General features: G+C 40.1%; 1 protein-coding gene across 1 annotated transcript in view; it reads left to right on the plus strand.

Annotated features, from left to right (window-relative positions):
- LOC124045917 (striated muscle preferentially expressed protein kinase-like) overlaps positions 1-25,995 on the plus strand; it is a 185,881-nt gene that overhangs the window by 95,368 nt on the left and 64,518 nt on the right. The window contains exons 11-20 of the mRNA XM_046365772.1: positions 1,432-1,692; positions 1,996-2,154; positions 2,546-2,735; positions 6,751-6,980; positions 8,863-8,982; positions 18,517-18,621; positions 20,312-20,518; positions 20,733-20,856; positions 24,800-24,969; positions 25,259-25,371. Of these exons, the coding sequence (XP_046221728.1) occupies positions 1,432-1,692; positions 1,996-2,154; positions 2,546-2,735; positions 6,751-6,980; positions 8,863-8,982; positions 18,517-18,621; positions 20,312-20,518; positions 20,733-20,856; positions 24,800-24,969; positions 25,259-25,371 (1,679 nt within the window). The remainder of the gene's footprint in view (positions 1-1,431; positions 1,693-1,995; positions 2,155-2,545; positions 2,736-6,750; positions 6,981-8,862; positions 8,983-18,516; positions 18,622-20,311; positions 20,519-20,732; positions 20,857-24,799; positions 24,970-25,258; positions 25,372-25,995) is intronic.

The following is a 25,995-nucleotide window of genomic DNA, read 5'->3' on the forward strand; positions in this document are numbered from 1 at the left end:
TCTTAAACCTCTGTCTGGACAATTGGTCCTTTATGATCTAGCCAGGTCATTACAGTATAGATACCTTCCTCTATGGGATCCCCCCCCCCACGAGAAGGTTGAGCTGTAGGCTAATGTGATTTGCAAAAACAAACTTCCCAGGACAATTGGTCCTTTATGATCTAGCCAGGTCATTACAGTATAGATACCTTTCTCTATGGGATCCCCCCCCCCCACCCCCCACGAGACGGTTGAGCTGTAGGCTAATGTGATTTGCAAAAACAAACTTCCCAGGACATAGACCCAGGACACATCTGATATGGGCAGAAAGCTTAAATTCTTGTTAATCTTACTGAACTGTCCAATTTACAGTATTACCGTGAAATAATACCATGCTATTGTTTAAGGAGAGTCCATAATTATGAATGTGAAAATGTATTAATAAACCAATTAGGCACCTTTGGGTAGTCTGATACAACATTTGGAACAGATATGCAATGGTTCATTAGATCATTGTAAAACTTTGCACATATACTGCTACCATCTAGTGGCCAAGATCTAAATGGCATCTGTGCTGGAATAATACATGATGGCCTTTCTCTTCCATTTAAAGATGATGGTTCAACATATTTTACCAGATATAATGTGTTATATTCTCCTAGTTGAATTTCACATTTCCACAAACTTTAAACTGTTTCCTTTCAAATGGTATCAATAATATGCATATCCTTGCTTCAGGTCCTGAGCTACAGGCAGTTAGATTTGGGTATGTCATTTTAGGCGAAAATTGAAAAAAAAATGGTCAGATCCTTATGATGTTTTAATTAATAGGAAGTTATTCAAGTGAAAGTCAGCCAGTAAAATACTACTTGAATAAAAGTTTTAAAGTATTTGGTCTAAAATATACTTAAGTATCAAAAGTAGAAGTAAAAGTATAAATAATTTTAAAATCCTTATATTAAGCAAGAATTTTCTTGTTTCTAAAATATACAGATAGCCACTCCAACACTCCAACACATTATTTACAAAAGATTAATTTGTGTTTAGTAAGTCCGCCAGACCATAGGCAGTAGGTATGATCACATGTTCTCTTGATAAGTGTGTGAATTTCACATTTTTTTGTCCTTGCTAAAAGTACAATATTTTGTACTTTAAAATAGTTAAAAGTACAATATTTTCTCTAGGAATGTAGTGAAGCAAAAGTAAAAGTTGTCAAAAATATAAATAGCAAAGGACAGATACCCAAAGTAGTATTTTAAAGTATTTTTACTTAATAAGTACTTTACACCACTGCTTATGAGATTCAAATCCATGATTATTGCACAACTTTGAAAACGCAGGTGATATATTAAGTATATACCTTACTAAATACTTAACTTGGTGCAGACTGCCAGATAACGAACAAGACACAGATTTTACAAAATATTATCTCTTGTCCTGTGTATCCTCTAGTGCCACCAGTGGAGCCAGGCCTAACAATTATCCATCCAGTGATGGACATCACAACGGACGCAGGTGAGACGGTTATGTTAGATTGCCACATAATTGGACCACTGGACACAGACGTCGATTGGTTTGCAGATGGTAAACTGATCCAGCCATCTCTGCTCAACTGCAAAATGCATTTTGACGGGAAAAGGTGCATGCTGCTCCTCAACTCAGTGCACGAGGACGACAGTGGCACCTATATGTGCAAGCTGACCTCTGCCAAAGGTAAACTCTTAACTGCACCGTCATCTGCTTCGCTTGTCCTCTTCACTTCTGTGGTTTAGAATAACCAAACATTTAGATTAACCAAAAGATAAATTAGCTGACATATATTATTGTATACATATACAGAATCATATCATATAGATGATAACAGGTAAGTCATCAACTTCACAGAATCAAACTGGAGTTCTTGAAATGAGTTGAATGACCATTTGAATTAATAAAACCGGTACTGTAAAAGTTTTGCTTAATTTTCAACTTTATTTTCAAGTTTGTTTTCTTGAAGTAGGCCATGTTTTGTTTTAGAGAAACTGACTTTAAGTGGCCAACTCAAAGTCATCCCTTCCATCAAGCCCCTTTTCACCCGCAAGCTGGATGCCTTAGAGGTGATTGAGGGACGTAGCGCCCGCTTTGACTGCAGGGTCAGCGGAACACCACCTCCAAAAGTCAGCTGGAGACATTTTGGTAGGAGATCCATTTTCATCATGTTCACCCAGCCAAATAATTTCCTATAAATAGCCTAATATTTGAAAGTATGTTCAACTACTTATTTCTAACACTATTTTCAAATACATGGGTTAAATGCATGTGAGTGTATTTGAGTATTTTAAAATACATGCCAATACTTTCCAAGTTTATTTCCGAATACATTTCAATAATGAACTACTTCCAGATCTATGTAAAAGTAATTCAAATATTTTATATAGTATTTGTACCCAGGTCTGGCACGTACACAATGTTACATAGTAATTACTACAGTTATATTTGTTTGTGGAATGCACAATTTCAAGATTTCGCAAATAAAATCACTGTGCAGACAATGTCTCAATGTCTGTATGTCCTCTTTTCTCCCCAGACCATACACTGGTAAAGAGTGACAATGTGCAGATCTTACAAGAGGGAGGACGTCACTCCCTCGTAATCTCTCATGTCACCAATGAGGATGAGGGCTTCTACACAGTCATCGCTTGCAATCCACACGGCGATGCCGAGAGTGCCACTGAACTCTATGTCCAGGAGCCCAAACCTGTTATGTCATCTCAAATGTAGGAACACACTAACCACCTACATTCCTCACCATATGTATTTGGACAGTAAAGATACATTTCCAATTTGGGCTCTGTACTCCAGCATTTTCGGATTTGAAATCTAAATGATTAATATGACACCGACAGTACCAGAATTCCACCTTTTATTTTAGGGTATTTTCATTTATATCTGTTTTACCATTTAGACATCAAATGACTTTAACTTTGTGTCCCCCATTTGAAGAAATCATACGTATTTGGGTAAATTTGCTATAGTGTGCTAAAGTAGTCAAAACTTTAGTATTGGTTTTATAATCATTGCCTGTAATGACTACATCAAGGTTGTGACTCTACAAATACGGTTGGTGCATTTGCAGTTTGTTTTGGGTCATGTCTTGTCCAATAGTAACTGAATGGTGAATTATGTCAGGTGTCATTTTGGAGTGTGAATAAAGTGAGAATAAAATATGTTTCTAAACACTCTTATATATTCATTTGGATGCTGCTATGATCATGACAAATCCTGAATGAATCATGAATAATGAATAGTGAGAAAGTTACATAGGCACAAATATCATTATACATTATTATTCATGATCCACTCATTAATTGTTTTAATCGTGGCAGCATCAGGAATAATTTAGAAGTGCTCAGAAACATCCTCTCTGCACATTTGGAAATAAAATTACTCCAGGCACCATTCACCAAAAAGTTACTATTGTGCAAGACATGTCCCAGAATATACCCAAAACAATCTGCAAATGCACCCAACGAGATGTCAAGCTTGATGTAGTCATTGGGTGCAAGCAATTTGGGACCAAGCACAAACCTTTAGACTAGTTTAAAACCTATTTGGGATCGTTGTCCCGTCCATGGGACGGTTGAGCAAACATAGGCTAATGTGATCAGCATAAGGATGTAAGTAACAAGAAAATTGACCAGGACATAGACATTTCTGATATTGGCAGAAAGCTTAAATTCTTGTTAATCAAGTTGCACTGTCCAATTTACAGTAGCTATTGCAGTGAAAGAATACCATGCTATTGTTTGAGGAGAGTGCAACATTATGAAAAGTTATTAATAAACAAATTAGGCACATTTGAGCAGTCTTAATATAACATCTTGAACAGAAATGCAATGGTTCATTGGAACTTTTCACATACACTGCTGCCATCTAGTGGCCAAAATCTAAATTGCATGATGATGGTACGAAAAAAATACAAAAGAACAGTTGTTTTTTCTTTAGTTTATCTTTTACCAGATCTATTGTGTTATATTCTCCTACATTCCTTTAACATTTAATTTGTCCAAATACTCCAAGTGATTTCTTCAAATGGGGGGGACAAGATGCTGTATATAACATGTGGGAGACTGGGGTCAATTGTAACACCTTCAATTTCTCCTAACAGAAACTTGCTAGAGTGACAAAACTCAGTACATGACCATTAAAGTTCTCTCCCTGCTTGAAAAGTTTCAGCCAAATATCTCACCATTTGCTCATTTTATGGGCAAATGTGTTTTTTTAGGTGTTTAAGTAGTTTGTTCCACTGGCTGTACATTTTTTATACTATCCTGAGCGTTAATGTCCAAGATTTCAAACTAAAATAATTTTCATCACTTTATATTTGCTTAACATTGACACGATTGACATATGTCACGAATGTTTCCTCTTGCTAGGCACATGATCAAATCAAAATCAAATCAAATGTATTTATATAGCCCTTCGTACATCAGCTGATATCTCAAAGTGCTGTACAGAAACCCAGCCTAAAACAGCCTAAACCCAACAGCCTAAACCCAGCCCAAACAGCAAGCAATGCAGGTGTAGAAGCACGGTGGCTAGGAAAAACTCCCTAGAAAGGCGAAAACCTAGGAAGAAACCTAGAGCGGAACCAGGCTATGTGGGGTGGCCAGTCCTTTTCTGGCTGTGCCGGGGGGAGATTATAACAGAACATGGCCAAGATGTTCAAATGTTCATAAATGACCAGCATGGTCCAATAATAATAAGGCAGAACAGTTGAAACTGGAGCAGCAGCACGGCCAGGTGGACTGGGGACAGCAAGGAGTCATCATGTCAGGTAGTCCTGAGGCATGGTCCTAGGGCTCAGGTCCTCCGAGAGAGAGAAAGAAAAAGAGAAAGAGAGAATTAGAGAGAGCACACTTAAATTAACACAAGACACCGAATAGGACAGGAGAAGTACTGCAGATATAACAAACTGACCCTAGCCCCCCGACACATAAACTACTGCAGCATAAATACTGGAGGCTGAGACAGGAGGGGTCAGGAGACACTGTGGCCCCATCCGAGGACACCCCCGGACAGGGCCAAACAGGAAGGATATAACCCCACCCACTTTGCCAAAGCACCGCCCCCACACCACTAGAGGGATATCTTCAACCACCAACTCACCATCCTGAGACAAGGCCGAGTATAGCCCACAAAGATCTCCGCCGCGGCACAACCCAAGAGGGGAGGGGGGGGGCAACCCAGGCAGGAAGATCACATCAGTGACTCAAACCACTCAGGTGACGCACCCCTCCCAGGGACGGTATGAAAGAGCGCCAGTAAGCCAGTGACTCAGCCCCTCTAATAGAGTAAGAGGCAGAGAATCCCAGTGGAAAGATGGGAACCGGCCAGGCAGAGACAGCAAGGGCGGTTCGTTGCTCCAGAGCCTTTCCGTTCACCTTCCCACTCCTGGGCCAGACTACACTCAATTATATGACCCACTGAAGAGATGAGTCTTCAGTAAAGACTTAAACGTTGAGACCGAGTTTGCGTCTCTTCATGGATAGGCAGACCGTTCCATAAAAATGGAGCTCTATAGGAGAAAGCCCTGCCTCCAGCTGTTTGCTTAGAAATTCTAGGGACAATTAGGAGGCCTGCGTCTTGTGACCGTAGCGTATGTGTGGGTATGTACAGCAGGACCAAATCAGAGAGATAGGTAGGAGCAAGCCCATGTAATGCTTTGTAGGTTAGCAGTAAAACCTTGAAATCACCCCTTGCCTTAACAGGAAGTTAGTGAAAGGAGGCTAGCACTAGAGTAATATGATAATTTTTGGGGGTTCTAGTCAGGATTCTAGCAGCCGTATTTAGCACTAACTGAGTTTATTTAGTGCTTTATCCGGGTAGCCGGAAAGTAGAGCATTACAGTAATCTAACCTAGAAGTGACAAAAGCATGGATTAATTTTTCTGCATCATTTTTGGACAGAAAGTTTCTGATTTTTGCAATGTTACGTAGATGGAATAACGCTGTCATTGTAATGGTCTTGATATGTTCTTCAAAAGAGAGATCAGGGTCCAGAGTAACGCCGAGGTCCTTCACAGTTTTATTTGAGACGACTGTACAACCATGAAGATGAATTGTCAGATTCAACAGAAGATCTCTTTGTTTCTTGGGACCTAGAACAAGCATCTCTGTTTTGTCCGAGTTTAAAAGTAGAAAGTTTGCAGACATCCACTTCCTTATGTCTGAAACACATGCTTCGAGCGAGGGCAATTTTGGGGCTTCACCATGTTTCATTGAAATGTACAGCTGTGTGTCTTTTAGGATGAAATGGAACGCTGACTGCAAACAAGGCCTAATCACCCAACATCAGGGCCCGACATCACTAATGCTCTTGTGGCTAAATGGAAGCAAGTCCCAACAGCAATGTTCCAACATCTAGTAGAAAGCCTTTCCAGAAGAGTGGAGGCTTTTCTAGCAGCCAAGGGGGGACCAACTCCATAGTATTGCCAATGATTTTGGAATGAGATGTTCGACAATCAGGTGTCCACATACACTACATGACAAAAAGTATGTATGAAAATCCCCTCAAATAAAACATTCTCTACTATTGTGTCATATTGATCAAATGCTGGAGAATAGAGACAATTGAAGTTTTAGCTTCACTGTCTAAATACAACATTTTGAAATAATATAGCCTAGATTTCACAATCCATATTAAGCAAATTCAACAAGTTGCTCTCTCTCTCTCTAACAACTCCCTCGTCCTTTTTAATTTCCTTCCCTCCCTGCTCTCCTCTCTCCAAAGGGTGAAGCTAGAGAAGATGCCGTCCATCCCGGAGGAGCCTGAGGTGCTGGTCAACGAGGTTGAGCGCTTCATCATGCCTGACTTTGTCAAGCCACTGTACGACCTGGACGTGATTGAGGGCAAGGAGGCCGTGCTCAAGTGCAAGGTGGCCGGCCTGCCGTACCCCACAATCGTGTGGTTCCACAATGGCAAGAAGATCGACAGCATGGAGGACAGGAAATTGACACAGTGTGAGTTGAGATTAGTACTTTATTAGTGCAGCTATATACACCTTAGCCAAATACATTTAAACTCAGTTTTTCACAATTCCTGACATTTAATCAAATAAAAAATTACTTGTCTTAGGTCAGTTAGGATCACCCCTTTATTTTAAGAATGTGAAATGTCAGAATGATAATATAGAGAATTATTTATTTCAGCTTTGATTTATTTCATCACATTCCCAGTGGGTCAGAAGGTTACATACACTCAATTAGTATTTGGTAGCATTGCCTTTAAATTGTTTAACTTGGGTCAAACGTTTCGGGTAGCCTTCCAGATGCTTCCAAAATAACTGCATTTTGGCCCATTCCTCCTGACAGAGCAGGTGTAACTGAGTCAGGTTTGTAGGCCTCCATGCTCACTCAAACTTGTTCACTTCTGTCCACAAATGTTCTATGAGATTGAGGTCAGGGCTTTGTGATGGCCACTCCAATACCTTGACTTTGTTGTCCTTAAGCCATTTTGCCACAACTTTGGAAGTATGCTTGGGGTCATTGTCCATTTGGAAGACCCATTTGAGAGCAATCTTTAATTTCCTGAGTGATATCTTGAGATGTCACTTCAATATGTCCACGTAATTTTCCTACCCCATGAAGCCATCTATTTTGTGAAGTGCACAAGTCCCTCTGCAGCAAAGCACCCCCACAACATGATGCTGCCACCCCCGTGCTTCACAGTTCAGATGGGGTTCTTCGGCTTGCAAGCCTCCCCACTTTTCCTCCAAACATAACGACGGTTATTATGGCCAAACAGTTCTATTTTTGTTTCATCAGACCAGAGGACATTTCTCCAAAAGGTACGATCTTTGTCCCCATGTGCAGGCGCAAACCGTAGTCTGGCTTTTTTATGCCGGTTTTGGAGCAGTGGCTTCTTCCTTGTTGAGCGGCCTTTCAGGTAATGTCGATATATGACTCCTTTTACTGTGGATATAGATACTTTTGTACCTGTTTCCTCCAGCATCTTCACAAGGTCATTTGCTGTTGTTCTGGGATTGATTTACACTTTTCACACCAAAGTACATTCATCTCTAGGAGACAGAACACATCTCCTTCCTGAGCAGTATGACGGCTGCGTGGTCTCATGGTGTTTATACTTGTGTACTATTGTTTGTACAGATGAATGTGGTACTTCAGGGGTTTGGAAATTGCTCCCAAGGATGAACCAGACTTGTGGAGGTCTACAATTTTTTTTCTGAGGTCTTGGCTGATTTCTTTTGATTTTCCCATGATGTCAAGTAAAGGTGCACTGAGTTTGAATTTAGGCCTTGAAATCCATCCGCAGGTAAACCTCCAATTGACTCAAATGATGTCAATCAGAAGCTTCTAAAGCCATGACATCATTTTCTGGAATTTTCCAAGCTGTTTAAAGGCACAGTAAACTTAGTGTATGTAAACTTCTGACCAACTGTAATTGTGATACACTGAATGATAAGTGAAATAATCTATCTGTAAACAATTGTTGGAAAAATGCCTTTTGTCATGTACAAAGTAGATGTCCTAACTGACTTGCCAAAACTATAGTTTGTTAACAAGACATTTGTCTAGTGGTTGAAAAATGAATTTTAATGACTCCAAGTGTATGTAACCTTCCGACTTCAATTATAAGTCCAACTGCGACTTTCATACACTAGCGCATCACCATATTTTGTAAAATTGTCCAAACTTTAAAAAAATTAAATGCACCATAATTTATAGGTGGTGTTTCTATATTTGATTAATCAGTTGTTGTACAGCAATGTTTTTGGGGAAACATCTTGAACGCTAACAACAGACTTTTAGCAGGATATAATGATTAGCTTAACGCTATGATGCGCTTTGGGAAACTCACACCTGTGCTGTTCCTCTCTTCCAGTCAGAGACATCCACAGCCTGGTCATCAGCTCTGTCTGCCATGCTCACGGAGGGGTGTACAAGAGTGTCATCTCCAACAAGGTGGGCAAAGCCACTTGCTATGCCCATCTATTTGTGACTGGTGAGGAATCCCAGATTACTTTTTGTTAATACTTACAGTACTGGAAGCTGTTAGGTTCAACTTTTTCTGAGTAAATAACCCACGGACACTAGTGAAGCTTAACCCAGTTTAATTCTTCCCAAAGGGTCTACACAGCTGTATTCGGGCAAAGACATGTTTCCACCACTACAAATATATATTCTCCACTTTAGGCACTCCTCCTTCTCTCAAATAATTACATCTTATGGTTCGACAGGAAGAGGGTAAAAGGGTAATGAATCATAATTTCACCCTTCAGGGGATCTGACCTGACCTCACCCCTCCTTTGCCTAATCCACAGATGTCCATATGCTTCTTCTATAGCAATCATGTGACATCCAACACATTCCAAAGCCATCTGTCTTTCAACAGAGAACCATTACCCTCTGACATAAAAACCAGTCTCTTCCACTCCTTTTCTACTATGCTTATGCGTATAGCAATGTTCAAATTTCACCCCGAATCCAACAGTCCCTCCTTTTGAAAAATAGCTTCCTAATGTTAAATTTACATAAACTTGGAAATTACTTTAAAAAAAATGATAATACATGAATTTAAAAAACGAACAAATTAGTATCAATGAACAAACAATGATAACAAAACATGAATTGACAAAAACTACCAAATGATTATAAGTGAACAAACAATGTTAGCAAACATTCACCGTGAGGTTTACAAACTCAGAGACATATGGCCTCTGTTCTATGATCACACCATACACAATTGTATTTCCATCTCTCATCACACAACGAAATGACATTTCAGCTGAATCTGCTATCTTTTTACATGTCAGCTGGAGCACTTTTTGTTTCTCCACTCTCTCCTGCTGGTTCCTAAGAGTGCGATAGCATACGACTTGAAAAGCAACAAAAAGACACACAAAACATAACAGTATTAACAATGTGAGAAGCTTTGCATAATTATATATGCTTGAAAACCAAAGTCTGACACCATAACAATTCCCACTCTCTCTTCACCTGACTACTCCAGGATACTTTTCTGCTGGATTCCAGAAAAATGAAAGCCCTAAATAGCCTACTCATGCTTTCACCCAGTCTTCCCCTTTATGCCCCAGGTTCCAAGAGGTGTTCCCAAGTCATCCCATCCATTTTCACCTGATAGGCACGCCACCTGATATGCAAGTGCGTATCCCTAATCAACATTACATCTTTTTGAGGTAACTCAGCAGTCTATATATCCGGTCTGGGATAGGTGTTCCGCTAGCGACCCACCTCTACAACATGCAGTGAAATTGCAGAGCGCCAAGTTCAAAATACAGAAATACTCATAATGAACATTCATAAAAGATACAAGTGTTATACATCGGCTTAAAGATGAACTTCTTGTTAATCCAGCCACTGTGTCAGAATTCGGGGCGGCAGGGTAGCCTAGTGGTTAGAGCGCTGGACTAGTGACCGGAAGGTTGCAAGTTCAAACCCCTGAGCTCACATGGTAAACATCTGTCGTTCTGCCCCTGAACAGGCAGTTAACCCACTGTTCCTAGGCCATCATTGAACATAAGAATTTGTTCTTAACTGACTTGCCTGGTTAATTAAATGTAAAAAATTCAAAAAGGCTTTACGGCGAAAGCATACCATGCCATTATCTAAGGACAGCGCCCTGCTTACAAAAGCATACAAACATTTTCAAGCCAAGTAGAGTCACGAAAGACAGAAATAGTGATACAATGAATCACTTACCTTTGATGATCTTCAATCTGGTTGCAGTCACAAGAGCTGTTACACAATTTTTTTTTCATTTTGTTCGATAAAGTCCCTCTTTATATCCCAAATCTCAGTTTTTTTGGAGCGTTTTGTTCAGTAATCCACTGGCTCAAAGGCGGTCACAACATGCAGACAAACATCCTAATAGTACCAGTAAAGTTCATCGAAACATGTCAAACGATGTTTATAATTTATCCACAGTTTGGCTATTGTCTAATTAATCGCTAATATTTCAACCGGACAATAGCGTATTCAATAGAAAGGAAAACCAACGAAGGGTGCGCAATCGGTCAGGTGCGCAAACCAGCTCTGCCTCACTCAGCCCACTTACTTTTCATAATTCAAGCCTGAAACAATGTCTAAAGACTGTTGACATCTAGTGGAAGCCATAGGAACTGCAAGCTTGGTACTAACCCATTACATATGGTATAGGCATTCAATTGAAAAGTACCCACATCAAAAATATCCCACTGGATGGATTTTCCTCAGGTTTAGCTTCTGGGCCTGAGTATCAGGCAATTTACTTTGGGAACCTCAGTCATCCAAATTTCCGAATACTGCCCCCTATCCCTAAAAAGTTATGCTTTCACATCAATGCCTTCAACATGTTTTTTAGAGTACAATTACCCCAACATGAACGTTTTTTTGGAGTAGTGACTAGTGACTAGCGTGTTATGGGTGAGATGGAATGATAGAGGAGTATCATTCCCAGAGACTGCATATTATTACAGGAGATAGCTCATAGGAGGACATTTGATGCATTAACCAATAAAGCAGCTAACCCAACTATGATGTTTATAAAGTTCCTCTCAGACCCAACCCATCTGCATGTCTTACAGTGGAATCTAGTCTCACTCTCTCTCTCTCGCTCTGCTTCCTCTGTCATGGTGTCTTCAAGCTCACCCATTATGCAGTTGGGCCTCACTTCATGTGAGAACTATGCCCCCCCCCCCCCAAGGAGAGACATGACAATCTTTATGGCTGCAGCTGCTGTAAGGAGTACTGCGTGTAGACCAAACCAACGCTGTCCCAACACCCCCGCCTGGTGTATCTTGATGTACACTCAATCTCCAGAATTCAATCCCATGCCCTCTGCTTTCACCTGAGGATATACACACTGCAACACATGGGTCATTTCCTGACCACATAGACTCTTCTCTTATGGCATGATCACTAATTTGTGATATTTTTGAATAACAGCCTCCCCTGTACTCCCATTGGTCTCTCAATTACCAGTTACCAATCCATGTGGCATGAGTCCTCAAACTGATATCCCAACAATGCTACTAAAGTAACCCCTGCTACTACTAACATACTACTATAACCTCCTTCAATTAATATGTTAAGTGTTCACCAGGTATTAGAAATTGGGAAAAGATTAATGAATTGGGAAGAATATCCAACAGTCACAGGTTTCTTGAAAGTTTACTATAGTGTCTGAAATGCCACCACTACACCACTGCCACCACTACTCTCACCATGATCTTAATTTGTGAGCCCCCACAGATCTCTACTACAGTCATGCAATGATCTGGGTATGTGCAATTGTCAATTAAATCCCCATATTGTGTAGAGTTAGCTGTCCTCCTATGAGCTATCTCCTGTAATAATATGCAGTCTCTGTGAATGATACTCCTCTATCATTCCATCTAACCCATAACACGCTAGTCACTAGTCACTACTCCAAAAAAAACGTTCATGGATGACACTCAGAGACAAGGTTTCTGGAGCCTCCCAACGGCCAAATACATTTTAGCAGCGCCCCCACCCCTCACCGTTCTGCAGCAACTCTCTCTCACTGTGTCCAAATCATAACTAAAACATTTTATCCAACCCAAATAAAAAATGACAGCCCTTAGTGCTTACTTTGATTATGGGACTCGAATCCCAGCTTCTCAGTTTTATATAATTTTAATTTGTTACCTTTAGAATCCATTCCCCTGGAATTTTGACTAGAATCTTCAACCCAAATGCGTTTTCCTTTGGCAAATTTAGCCAATTTCTCATCGTAAGGAATCTGCAATATTTGATCCCTAGCCTTTACTAAAAAGTTAGGTAAGACGTGATTTCATATGTCTTCCTTCACATAGAAACTGTAATCTCTATCAACCACTTATCGATCGAACCGAGGCTATACACAGCTAGGTGAAAGTTCCTGTCCTGCTACTTTCCAGAGGATTTGTTGTTTGCTCTTTGAGAAAAAGAATGCAAACGTTTGTCTGGTGGCATTTTCCCAGAATACAGCAGGCTCCATACCCACTTTACACTCCCTTTTCCAATGACCAATAGCTCCACACCTAAAACAGGACTCTGTCTCCCTATGCTTTGATGCTTTTCCGCTATGTTTCTTTGTCTTACCTTGGCCATTTAAACGATAGTTAGTGATTTTCCCTATCGCCCTATTAACCCCTCGCACGTCTGCGAAGTGAGCGGCGTTGTATTCCACTCTCAAAACATCCCCTTGAATTAAATCCACTACCCCCGCAATAACCGTTTTGATCACAGGGTTCAAACCTGCAATCAAAGCAGAAGTGCAAATTCTATCAATGCACCTAGCTCAATATTACAGGGAGAATAGGGCCGTTTGTCGCCATATCAATAGTTATTATTCCTTAATCTCTCCCGACGGTGTTCAGTGTGTTTTGGAATTCTTCACTCCTGTCTATAATACACACCTTTAATTAACTATTTTCCAAGGTAGCGCTACACACTTCCCCGGACAATAATTAATTGGTCACGGCACTTAATACCTTGTTTTCGAACGATTACTATAGCGTCTGCAATTGTTTTACTGGAGAATACGGATGACTTAATGTTTTATTCCATTATTTCTTCATATCACTATTATTGATAACCCACATAATCTCTCTTGGCTTCCCCTCCCCCTCACCATAAGGCATAAACCAACCTCTCTCCATATTGATACTGCTACTACACGTAAATCAAACCGTGTTCGAATATCTTATTTTTCCTTCTTGTATTTTAACTCACTAGCTCCTATAACTCTCATCTTACAAAAAATCATTGCAACTGGGACTTTTGTCCCTTTTACTGATCTTGCAGGGGAGCACCCCCACTCTTAATACGGAACCTCCCCTCCCCTGTATTGTCACTCCTAGCTCTCGCAGAGGAAAACCTCCACTTAGGACCTATCCTTATGGAACCTACCCTATACCAGATATTTACAACCGGTCTTTATACAATGGAACTACAGAATTAAACTCAGGCTCTCCCGGTGGTCCGTATCCCATAATTTGTTCAGCCTACAATTCTCATCTCCCCAAGATGTCAAAATGAGCGGAAACAGGGATAGGAACTTGCCTACCTTGTTTGTTGCCAGTTCTGCTTCACTCATCTGGACTCTTTGGTTTGACTACAAATTGTGGTGATCCCTGCTCGCAGTGCCATCTTTTAGGTTCAAATTTTTCAGAGTAAATAACTCACAGACACTAGAGAAGCTTAACCAAGTGTAATTCTTCCCAAAGTGTCGACACAGCTGTATTCAGACAAAGACATGTTTCCACCATTGCAAGTAAATATACTCCACTTTAGACACCCGTCCTTCTCTCCAATCCTTACTTCTTATGGTTCGACAGGAAGAGGGTAAATGGGTAATGAACCATCATTTCTTCCTTCTGGGATCTGACCTGACCTCAGCTTCCTCTATAGCAATCCTGTGACCTCCTCCAGTCCACCCAACACATTCCAAAGCCATCTGTCTTTCTACGGAGAACCATTAACTGACATGAAAACCTGTCTCTTTCACTCCTTTATATACTATGCTTATGCGTATAACAATGTTCAAAGTTTACCCCGAATCCAACAAAGCCTAAAGGTTTAATGCATTATGTTACATTTACAATGCGTTGTAAGACTTGTCATGTGCATGTATACTGCCTAAAATCCAGCCATGTTGAGTCAGTTGACATTTGATCAACTTTGTCAATAGAATGCTTTTTAATTTAATTTAATTTAAATGTAACCTTTATTTAACTAGGCAAGTCAGTTTAGAACAAATAATGTTTTACAATGACGGCCTCAAGAGAGTCTAGTCTGTTGCTGAATCCCAAATCAACAACTATAGCCCCTACCCCCATGGCACTCCTGTAGATCTGAAAGGATCTGATAGGTTTAAGCAACACAACAATTACATAGCTTGCTTTGCCTCGACTGGGTGGAGTTTTTGCCATATTGTGCGCACCTTGCCAAGGTTTTATGGGCTCGAGGTCAATTTGGGATTCAGCATACTTTGATGCACACACAAGAGGGTCATTTTACCATTCCTCATTAACATTAACTACAGTGTTGATGGAATAAGGGACCTGGGCTGCAGTCCAAATAAAAAGTAGACAGTCCTTGGCCCTTGGCCCTAAACCCTCAGTCCTTGAATTACGTTTTACATCGTCACAACCGAGTGTACCTTCCCAAGCGAGGGAGAGTGATGATCGGAGAGGCCAATCTCAATGGTGGAAATCTTGAAATTGAGATTAAAAACAACCAACCTAATTAATGTACCTTGCAAGTTAACGTAGCTAGCTAGCACTCCAGTCAGGTAGCTAGCTACAGTCACCCACAGCTGGCTAGCTAGTTTTATAGTTTGATCATTTATAAATATACATATGTTTATGAAGCTATCTACTTTTTATAGCCCTTTTTATAGCCCCCCTTTTTATAGCCCCCAATAGCCCCCAATTTGCCAACGCTAAAATCAATGTCATATACACTACCGTGCAAAGGTTTGGGGTCACTTAGAAATGTCCCTGTTTTCCATGAAAACATACATGAAAATAGTTGCAAAATGAATAGGAAATATAGACAAGACGTTGTCAAGGTCATAAAAAAATATTTTTAAGTGAAATAATAATTCTGTCCTTCAAACTTTGCTTTTGTCAAAGAATCCTCCATTTGCAGCCATTACAGCCTTGCAGACCTTTGGCATTCTAGTTGTCAATTTGTTGAGGTAATCTGAAGAGATTTGCATCCTGAAGCACCTCCCACAATTTGGATTGGCTTGATGGGCACTTCTTACGTAGGGTTCTTACGTAGGGTTACCCTAACCCTAACCCATACGGTCAAGGTGCTCCCACAACAGCTCAATAAGTTTGAGATTCGGTGACTGTGCTGGCCACTCCATTATAGACAGAATACGAGTTGACTGCTTCTTCCCTAAATAGCTATTGCATAGTTTAGAGCTGTGCTTTGGGTCATTGTCCTGTTGTAGGAGGAAATCGGCTCCAATAAAGCGCCATCCACAGGGTATGGAATCGCATTGCAAAATGGAGTGATTGCCTTCCTTCTTCAAGATCCCTTTTACCCTGTACAAATCTCCCACTTTACCACCACCAAAGCACCCACAGACCATCACATTGCCTGCAACACGCTTGACAGATGGCGTCAAGCACTCCTCCAGAAACTTTTCATTTTTTCTGCATGTCTCACGGATGTTCTTCTTTGTGATCCGAACACCTCAAACTTAGATTCGTCTGACCATAACACTTTTTAGAATCTTCCTCTGTCCAGTGTCGGTGTTCTTTTACCCATCTTAATCTTTTATTTTTATTGGCCAGTCTGAGATATGGCTTTTTCTTTGCAGCTCTACCTAGAAGGCCAGCATCCCAGAGTCGCCTCTTCACTGTTGATGTTGAGACTGGTGTTTTGCGGGTACTATTTAATGAAGCTGCCAGTTGAGGACTTGTGAGGCATCTGTTTCTCAAACTAGACACTAATGTACTTGTCTTCTTGCTCAGTTGTGCACTGTGGCCTCCCACTCCTCTTTATATTCTGGTTAGGGCCAGTTTGTGCTGTTCTGTGAAGGGAGTAGTACACAGCGCTGTACGAGATCTTATTTTTTGGCGATTTTTCACATGGAATAGCCTTAATTTCTTAGAACAAGAATAGACTGACGAGATTCAGAAGAAAGGTCTTTGTTTCTGGTCCATTTTGAGCCTGTAATCAAACCCACAAATACTGATGCTCCAGATACTCAACTGGCCTTTCTAAAGAATTTAATCAGGACAACAGTTTCAGCTGTGCTTACATAATTGCAAAAAGGTTTTCAAATGATCAATTTGCCTTTTAAAGTGATAAACATGGATTAGCTAACACAACGTGCCATTGGAACACAGGAGTGATGGTTGCTGATAATGGGCCTCTGTACTCCTATGTGGATTTACAACATTAACAATGTCTACACTGTATTTCTGATCAATTTGACATTATTTTAATAGACAAAACATGTGCTTTTCTGTCAAAACAAGGACATTTCTAAGTGACCCCAAAATTTGGAACATTAGTGTATATTTTATTTTTGCAAGCTAGCTTAATAAATTTATCTGACATACCGAAAATAAAGCCCTGTTGATTAAATGTGAAAGTTTGTGGCAGCTGGAGTATGACACATGACTACAGTTTGCATTGATTTGTTGTTCACTCGCTCCCTCTAGCAAAATCGAGGGCAGAAGGGTCAAGTTTAGTGAATTGAACCTCCATGTACGATGGGGATTCCCCCGAGGGAAAGTTGCTAGCGCGAGGGCTTAGAGGGTAAAAATGTGTTTGGACTGCAGCCCTAAGAAACGTTTCTAACAATTGTTCAAATCTATTATAAAATGTATATCCTCCTATTCAAGAAGTTAGTCCTTTACTGTAGGGTAGGTGGTAAAGGGATACTGTTTATATGAATAGGGGATATACATTTTTATCGAAGATAAAAAACAAACACTTATGGTGTTAACCTGTTGCGTCGAGCAATCCCGTATCCGGGAGCGTAATTATAGCCTCAAGCTCATTACCATAACGCAACGTTAACTATTCATGAAAATCACAAATGAAATGAAATAAATATATTGGCTCACAAGCTTAGCCTTTTGTTAACAACACTGTCATCTCAGATTGTCAAAATATTCTTCTCAACCATAGCTACACAAGCATTTGTCTAAGAGTATTGATAGCTATCATAGCATTAAGCCTAGCATTCAGCAGGCAACATTTTCACAAAAACAAGAAAAGCATTCAAATAAAATCATTTACCTTTGAAGAACTTCGGATGTTTTCAATGAGGAGACTCTCAGTTAGATAGCAAATGTTCAGTTTTTCTAAAAAGATTATTTGTGTAGGAGAAATCGCTCCGTTTTGTTCATCACGTTTGGCTAAGAAAAAAAAACGAAAATTCAGTCATTACAACGCCAAACTTTTTTCCAAATTAACTCCATAATATCGACAGAAACATGGCAAACGTTGTTTAGAATAAATCCTCAAGGTGTTTTTCACATATCTATTCGATGATAAGTCATTCGTGGCAGTTTGGTTTCTCCTCTGAAGCAAATGTTAAAATACACGCAGCTGGAGATTGCGCAATAATTGCAACGGAGGACACCAAGCGGGGCACCTGGTAAATGTAGTCTCTTATGGTCAATCTTCCAATGATATGCCTACAAATACGTCACAATGCTGCAGATACCTTGGGGAAACGAGAGTGTAGACTCATTGTTTGCGCATTCACAGCCATATAAGGAGACATTGGAACAAAGCGCATTCAAAATCTGGGGCATTTCCTGTTTGAAATTACATCTTGGTTTTGCCTGTAGCATCAGTTCTGTGGTACTCACAGATAATATCTTTGCAGATTTGGAAACGTCAGAGTGTTTTCTTTCCAAAGCTGTCAATTATATGCATAGTCGAGCATGTTTTCGTGACAAAATATCTTGTTTAAAACGGGGACGTTTTTTTATCCATAAATTAAAAGAGCGCCCCCTATATCGAAGAAGTTAAACACTTACTGTTTGGTTCTTTTCAGATGTTCTTCCAGACCCTCCAGATGGGCCCCCAGTAATAGAGGCAGTTACTGGCAAGACTATCACCCTGAGCTGGAAGAAACCCCGGAGGCTGGATCCCTCTATTGGTAATTTTCATTTCATTAGCATTTCTATCATTCATTATAACGTGGATTGTGGAACCATGGTTCCCTGTATTTCAAAAGCTAGCTGCTAGACAGTTGTAACATCACCCGATGAAAAATAAAAATGAAGTGAAGAATGATGTACAGTGGGGCAAAAAAGTATTTAGTCAGCCACCAATTGTGCAAGTTCTCCCACTTAGAAAAATGAGAGAGGCCTGTAATTTTCATCATAGGTACACATTTTCGGATTTTTAATTAATTAATTTGCAAATTATGATGGAAAATTAAGTATTTGGTCAATAACAAAAGTTTATCTCAATACTTTGTTATATACCCTTTGGTGGCAATGACAGAGGTCAAACGTTTTCTGTAAGTCTTCACAGGCCTCTATTATATTTTTAAGTGGGAGAACTTGCACAATTGGTGGCTGACTAAATACTTTTTTGCCCCACTGTATATCTTTACTGTATTTGGTATTACCAAGTTTATAATCAAAGGATATAGCACCAGGGTGAATCATTTATTGATTAAGAATATTGAGTAAGATGAGGCTGGAGGTATCATATCCATTTTCATAGTACAGGATAAGCTCTATACTGAACTAAAATATAAACACAACATTTAGTGTTGGTCCCATGTTTCATGAGCTGAAATAAAAGATCCCAGAAATGTTCCATACACACAAACAAAGAATTTCTGCACAAACCTTCAGAAACCATCTCAGGGAAGTTCATCTTCTTGTTCATCCTGACCAGGGTCTTGACCTAACAGTTCGGCGTCGTAACCGGCTTCACTGGGCAAAGACTCATCTTCGATGCCCACTGACACACTGGAGAAGTGTGCTCTGCAAGGATGAATCCCGGTTTCAACTGTACCGCGCAGACGTGTGGGCGAGCAGGATGCTGATGTGCCCGATGGTGGAGTTGAGTTTATGGTATGGGCAGGCATAAGCTACAGACAATGAACACAAATGCACTTTATCGATGGCAACACAAATGCACTTTATCGATGGCAATTAGAATGCAGAGAATGCACATGATGAGATCCTGACGCCCATTGTTGTGCCATTCATCTGCCACCATCACTTCATGTTCCAGCATGATAATGCACGGGCACGTCGCAAGGATCTGTACATAATTCCTGGAAGCTGAAAATGTCCCAGTTCTTCCATGGCCTGCATACTCACCAGACATGTCACCCACTGAGCATGTTTGGAATGCTCTAGATCGACATGTACGACAGCGTGTTCCAGTTCCTGACAATATCCAGCAACTTCACACAGCCATTGAAGAGGAGTGAGACAACATTCCACCGGCCACAGGCCACAATCAACAGCCTGATCAACTCTATGCGGAGATGTGTGGCTCTGCATGGGGAAAATGGTGGTCACACCAGATACTGACTGGTTTTCTGATCCACACCTCTTTCTTTTTTTATGTATCTGTGACCAACAGATACTTATCTATATTTCCAGTAATGTGACATCTATAGATTAGGCCCTACTGAATGAATTTAAATTGACTGATTTCCTTATATGAACTGTTCTTTGAAATTGTTGCATGTTGCATTTATATTTTTCTTCAGTGTAGTATATGTTCAAGTTCATTCTGTTTGAATACCATTCCAACAGGTCAAGGTTATTATCTGTCTACATGTATTCACACGTATCAAAAATGTATTTTTGCCATTGCAGATCCCAACACGTTGATGTATGCCATCCAACAACAAGCACTGGGCTCGATCCAGTGGACCATCATAGTGTCCAGTCTGAAAGACCCTTGCTATACAGTGACCAGCTGCTCCAAAGGAGTCTGCTATGCCTTCAGGGTCCTGTCAATCACCACCAAGGCCTTTAGCAAACCCTCTCCGTCCACAGACCCAGTGCAACTTGTCAACAGAGGTATGAGCCATCAAAGTAAGGGCAACATGAATTGATGACATGATGCCTATATTAGTGGTTCGTGGCAAGGGCTGGTTTAATAACAACATGTAAGCATGGCTTGCACTCTCTTATTGTCCAAAAGACTGCTGACAAGGCTTATAACAAATATGTAGTTTTGAAAATGTGATGAACTATCCCTTTAAAGAGATTTTAATTTATAATTTCTTCCAAGGTCCATATCTTCAGGAGGGTCCGGTGATCATTGATAAGCCAGACATAGTCTATGTCCAGGAGAACCTGTCATTCAGCATCACCATCACTCTGAACCACGTCAACGCTTCAGTTATCTGGAAGAGGCAAGTCACACACTGTATCACTACAGCTGAAACACTAACAATAATGTATTAACATGGTTATTTTAAGCAGATGCTTTAAATTTGAAGGTACAATTTAACGCATATTTAGTATACACTGAGGGTACAACAATTAAGGACACCTGCTCTTTCCATGACATAGACTGACCAGATGAATCCAGGTGAAAGCTATGATCTCTTATTGATGTCACTTGTCAAAGCCACTTCAATCAGTGTAGATGAAGGTAAGGAGACAGGTTAACAGTCTCAAAGTATAGGGGGCAGCATTTTCACTTTTGGATAAATATCATGCCCAATTTAAACTTCCTGCTACTCATGTCAAGAATATAAGATATGCATATTATTAGTGGATTTGGATGGAAAACACTCCGAAGTTTATAAAACTGTTTGAATCATGTCTGTGAGTATAACAGAACTTTGGTAGCAGGTAAAACCCAGAGGACTAACCGTTCAGAATTTAGTTTTTTGAGGTCTCTGTCTGTTCAGTGAGTTCTCATTGCTAGCTAGGCATAATGCTATGCTAGGCTATTGATAAACTTACACAAATGCGTGTCTTGCTTTGGCTGTAAAGCATATTTTCAAAATCTGAGATGACAGGGTGATTAACAAAAGGCTAAGCTGTGTTTGAATATATTTCACTTCATGAATATGAATATTTTCTAGTATGACAATTCTCCCAGATCCGGGATGGGTAGTTACAAGAGGTTTTAAGAAAATCTATTTGCATATTTACCAAAGGGCCCCAGGGGACTGGTATTTCCCCCTTTGGACATATGACTCACATTGTGATTCATGCATCCCCCACCAAAAAACAACACTGTTTGTGTTGGTTCCACTTGTCACCAGAGGGCAGCAAAGACCGCCCAAGAGACATTAACGACACTTAGGCGTGTCCTATTTACTCATTATAATTTCCCTGGGATCTCCTCCCAGACCTGGACTAAAGCATCCGCCAACTCCTGGACAGTCTGTGGTGCAACGTGTCGTTGGTGGATGGAGCGAGACATGATGTCCCAGATGTGCTCAATTGGATTCAGGTCTGGGGTCCTGCTGCTGGGTTGTTGCCCTCCTACGGCCTCCTCCACGTCTCCTGATGTACTGGCCTGTCTCCTGGTAGCGCCTCCATGCTCTGGACACTACGCTGACAGACACAGCAAACCTTATTGCCACAGCTCGCATTGATGTGCCATCCTGGATGAGCTGCACTACCTGAGCCACTTGTGTGGGTTGTAGACTCTGTCTCATGCTACCACTAGAGTGAAAGTACCGCCAGCATTCAAAAGTGACCAAAACATCAGCCAGGTAGCATAGGAACTGAGAAGTGGTCTGTGGTCACCACCTGCAGAACCACTCCTTTATTGGGGGTGTCTTGCTAATTGCCTATCATTTCCACCTGTTGTCTATTCCATTTGCACAACAGCATGTGACATTTATTGTCAATCAGTGTTGCTTCCTAAGTGGACAGTTTGATTTCACAGAAGTGTGATTGATTTGGAGTTACATTGTGTTGTTTAAGTGTTCCCTTTATTTTTTTGAGCAGTGTATAAACAGCTGAATATGCGCTTTACCAAAACAATGCTGTGCGCAACATGCATTGCTCCTTCTGGTATGAAACTTCAATGGCGAATGACCCTCTTTACGCCGGAGTTTACTACATGGGTTGATCTTCCAACACATAAACATTACATATTGCCGTTTACCTCTGCTCATTGGCTATCTACCCAGCTAGATTTTAAGACGATCAGTGGTCATTGGGTTAAAATACAGTCAATCAAAGAAACAGAGGGCAAATCATTGGTGCACAATGATGTCATTACTTGTTGTCTTCAAATCGGTTTCTTTCAGTTAATACGTCCTTTCAGTTAATACTATTTATGTAGCAATCACCGTATGTTGTCGAATTTCATCCCGCTACCTGGTTCCGTGCGCAGAGAGGTTGAGTGAGTGTTTCTTTCCCTGTACCTCAGACATTATTTAAAGATATTTAAAAAATGTCGAACATTTTGTCCGACAGGTTTACATTGGGGGTTTTAATACATTTCTTGTCAATATAATTTACATGTGTGCAACCAAAACCCTGACAACAGACACTTCACACTTTGTGTGCCCTTTAACTTCTTGACGCTATCCATCCCTGTAGCGGGATAATTGTCATCAACAACCGCTGAATATCATAGCGCCACATTCAAATAATATTAGTAAAAATATTTATTTTCATCAAATCATAAGTGCAATATTGCAAAACACAGCTTAGCCTTTTGTTAATCCACCTGTCGTGTCAGATTTTGAAAATATGCTTTACAGCGAAAGCAATCCAAGCGTTTGTGTAAGTTTATCGATCGCTCGACAAAACATTATGTACACTTAGCATCAAGTAGCTTGGTCACGAAATCAGAAAAGCAATCAAATTAATAGTTTACCTTTGATGATCTTGGGATGTTTTCACTCACGAGACTCCCATTTACACAATAAATGTTCCATTTGTTCCATAGAGATTATTTTTATATCCAAAAAACCTCAGTTTGTTTGACGTGTTATGTTCAGAAATCCACATGAAAGAGCGGTCATGACAACGCAGACGAAAATTCCAGATAATATCCGTAATGTCTACAGAAACATGTCAAACGTTTAAATATATAATCAATAATATATCAACCGCAACTGTCTTTATCAGTAGGAGAGGGGAGAGGCAATGGCTGCCCAAACTCTGTTGCGTGAGCAAAACTCATGCGAACACCTGACGCGATGTTATCTTTCTCGCTCATTTTTCAAAATAAAAGCCTGAAACTATGTCTAAAGACTGTTGACACTTTGAGGAAGCAATAGGAAAATGAATCTGGTTGATATCTCTTTAAATGGAACATGGAGCCAAAATAGAAGCCACTTTCTGGTTTGATTTTCCTCAGGTTTCGCCTGCAATATCAGTTCTGTTATACTCACAGACAATATTTTGACAGTTTTGGAAACTTTAGAGTGTTTTCTATCCTAATCTGTCAATTATATGCATATTATAGCATATGGGCCTGAGAAATAGGCCGTTTACATTGGGAACGTTATTTTTCCAAACATAAAAATAGTGCCCCCTAGCATCAAGAGGTTAAGGTGCATCCTTTCTTACCAATGAAAAACCCACTAAACCAAAATAAAAAGACCCCACACAATAAATCAGTATTAACACCACTAACAAATATTCATTTGGTAAAAACAAACAAAACGGTCAGGCAATCCTTAATTTAGTCTACCCTGACAATTTTACTAATTTCTGTTGGATATTCAGTTTCTACTTCACACTGTCTATTATTTTAAGATGAATATGTAATATGCTGAATTTATAAAATACATCAGCCAATTCACAAGGAAAGAGATACACTTTGGTGGGAGCTTCCTTTTTAAATATCATTTCGTTCTCAAAACAAGGTTATGGGCGTACTGACAAATTGCAGATACTGATAGTGAGGATTCTGTCAGTCACTTGCATGAACAAAGAAATGGATTATTAGAAAAGCAGAAACATAGAACACAGAAATTGGTTATTAGAAAAGCACAAACATAACATTTTCCATCACATGTCCTTGTTTTGTACACTCAGTGTATGTGGCCCATGTGGGAATCAAACTCACAACCTTCATATTGCCAACAAACAGCACCATACTCCAACCCACTGTGCCCTCAATCAATTGGCCATATTGTTCTTAACTGTATTTGAAAAGCACCATGCCCGTTCTCTGGCCTTCTCTTTTGCTTCACAACATTTGAGTTCACAAATATGCCAGTTTGCAAGAAGGCCATTTTAATACCAAGTACTGTAGGATAAAAATATAAGATGTGTGAAACAGACACACAACAAAAGTTTGTACCCCTAAAATGTAACATCACCACGACAATGGGATATCTAAGCTGCCTTATTGTTCTCTGCGATTAGGAGTGGAGTGGTCCTTGCAATCAAACCTGGGCTGTATGAGATGAGTATGCCTGATGATGACCAGCACTCTCTGAAGATTATGAGGGTGAAGAGTGGCGATGTGGGTCAACTGATGTGTGTTGCCTCCAACAAGTTTGGCGTCGACTCCTGCATCTTTAGTGTGGAAATGGCAGGTGAGTGCAATAATGACAGATTATGATAATGGATTGAATTTACAGTATGTATCTCTCTTTGCTCAAAGCGCTTTGCATTGTTTGGGAGTGGAAACTCTTCTCATCCACTATAGTAATGGCTAATAAGAAGTTAGCTACTTTTTCAAAATGCCTTGCTGCATGAAGCAAGGTACATCGTCAGGAAATATTGTCTGCTTCATGTTTTGTTTCCTTGCCATGATACTTTGAGTATCAGCATACTGAATAATGTGACAACAGTATCTAACACATTTTCATGTTCTCTCTGTAGCACCACCAACCTTTGAGTCCATCATGGAGGATGTGGATGTGCACATGGGGGAGACACCTTGCTTGGCTGTGGTTGTGGAGGGCAAGCCCATTCCCGACATCCTTTGGTTTAAGGTGTATATCATTGTAACCCTTTATGAAATTGCACACTCATGCAATATATATACTCTATTATATAACTCGTTTGATAACCAGAATCTAGGTACACAGCTGGTAACTGCTGAGAAGGTACATAAACAATGAATTGTAGTGACAGGATACTCCAAATTATGTTTCAAATTAGTTTATAAAGACTTCATAAAGCTTTCATAACATGTACATAAACACTACACAGATGTGTCACAAATAATCTATTACTCTATGTCATGCCAAATAAAGAGTTCATAAACAGTGGTGTAAAAAGTAGCCAATTGCCAAACTTGAGTAAAAGTAAAGATACCTTAATATAAATGTAAAAGTGAAAGTCATCCAGTAAAATAGTACTTGAGGAAAAGTATTTGGTTTTAAATATACTTAAGTATCAAAAGTAAAAGTATAAATAATTTAAAATTCCGTATATTAAGCAAACCAGATGGCACCATTCTCGGGACGCGAAGGTCGAGTCATGCATCCTCCGAAACATGACCCACCAAACCACGCTTCTTAACACCGGCTACTTAACCTGTTGCGTCGAGCAATCCCGTATCCGGGAGCGTAATTATAGCCTCAAGCTCATTACCATAACGCAATGTTAACTAT

Source organism: Oncorhynchus gorbuscha, linkage group LG01, assembly GCF_021184085.1.
Source record: "Oncorhynchus gorbuscha isolate QuinsamMale2020 ecotype Even-year linkage group LG01, OgorEven_v1.0, whole genome shotgun sequence".
Lineage (NCBI taxonomy): Eukaryota > Metazoa > Chordata > Actinopteri > Salmoniformes > Salmonidae > Oncorhynchus > Oncorhynchus gorbuscha.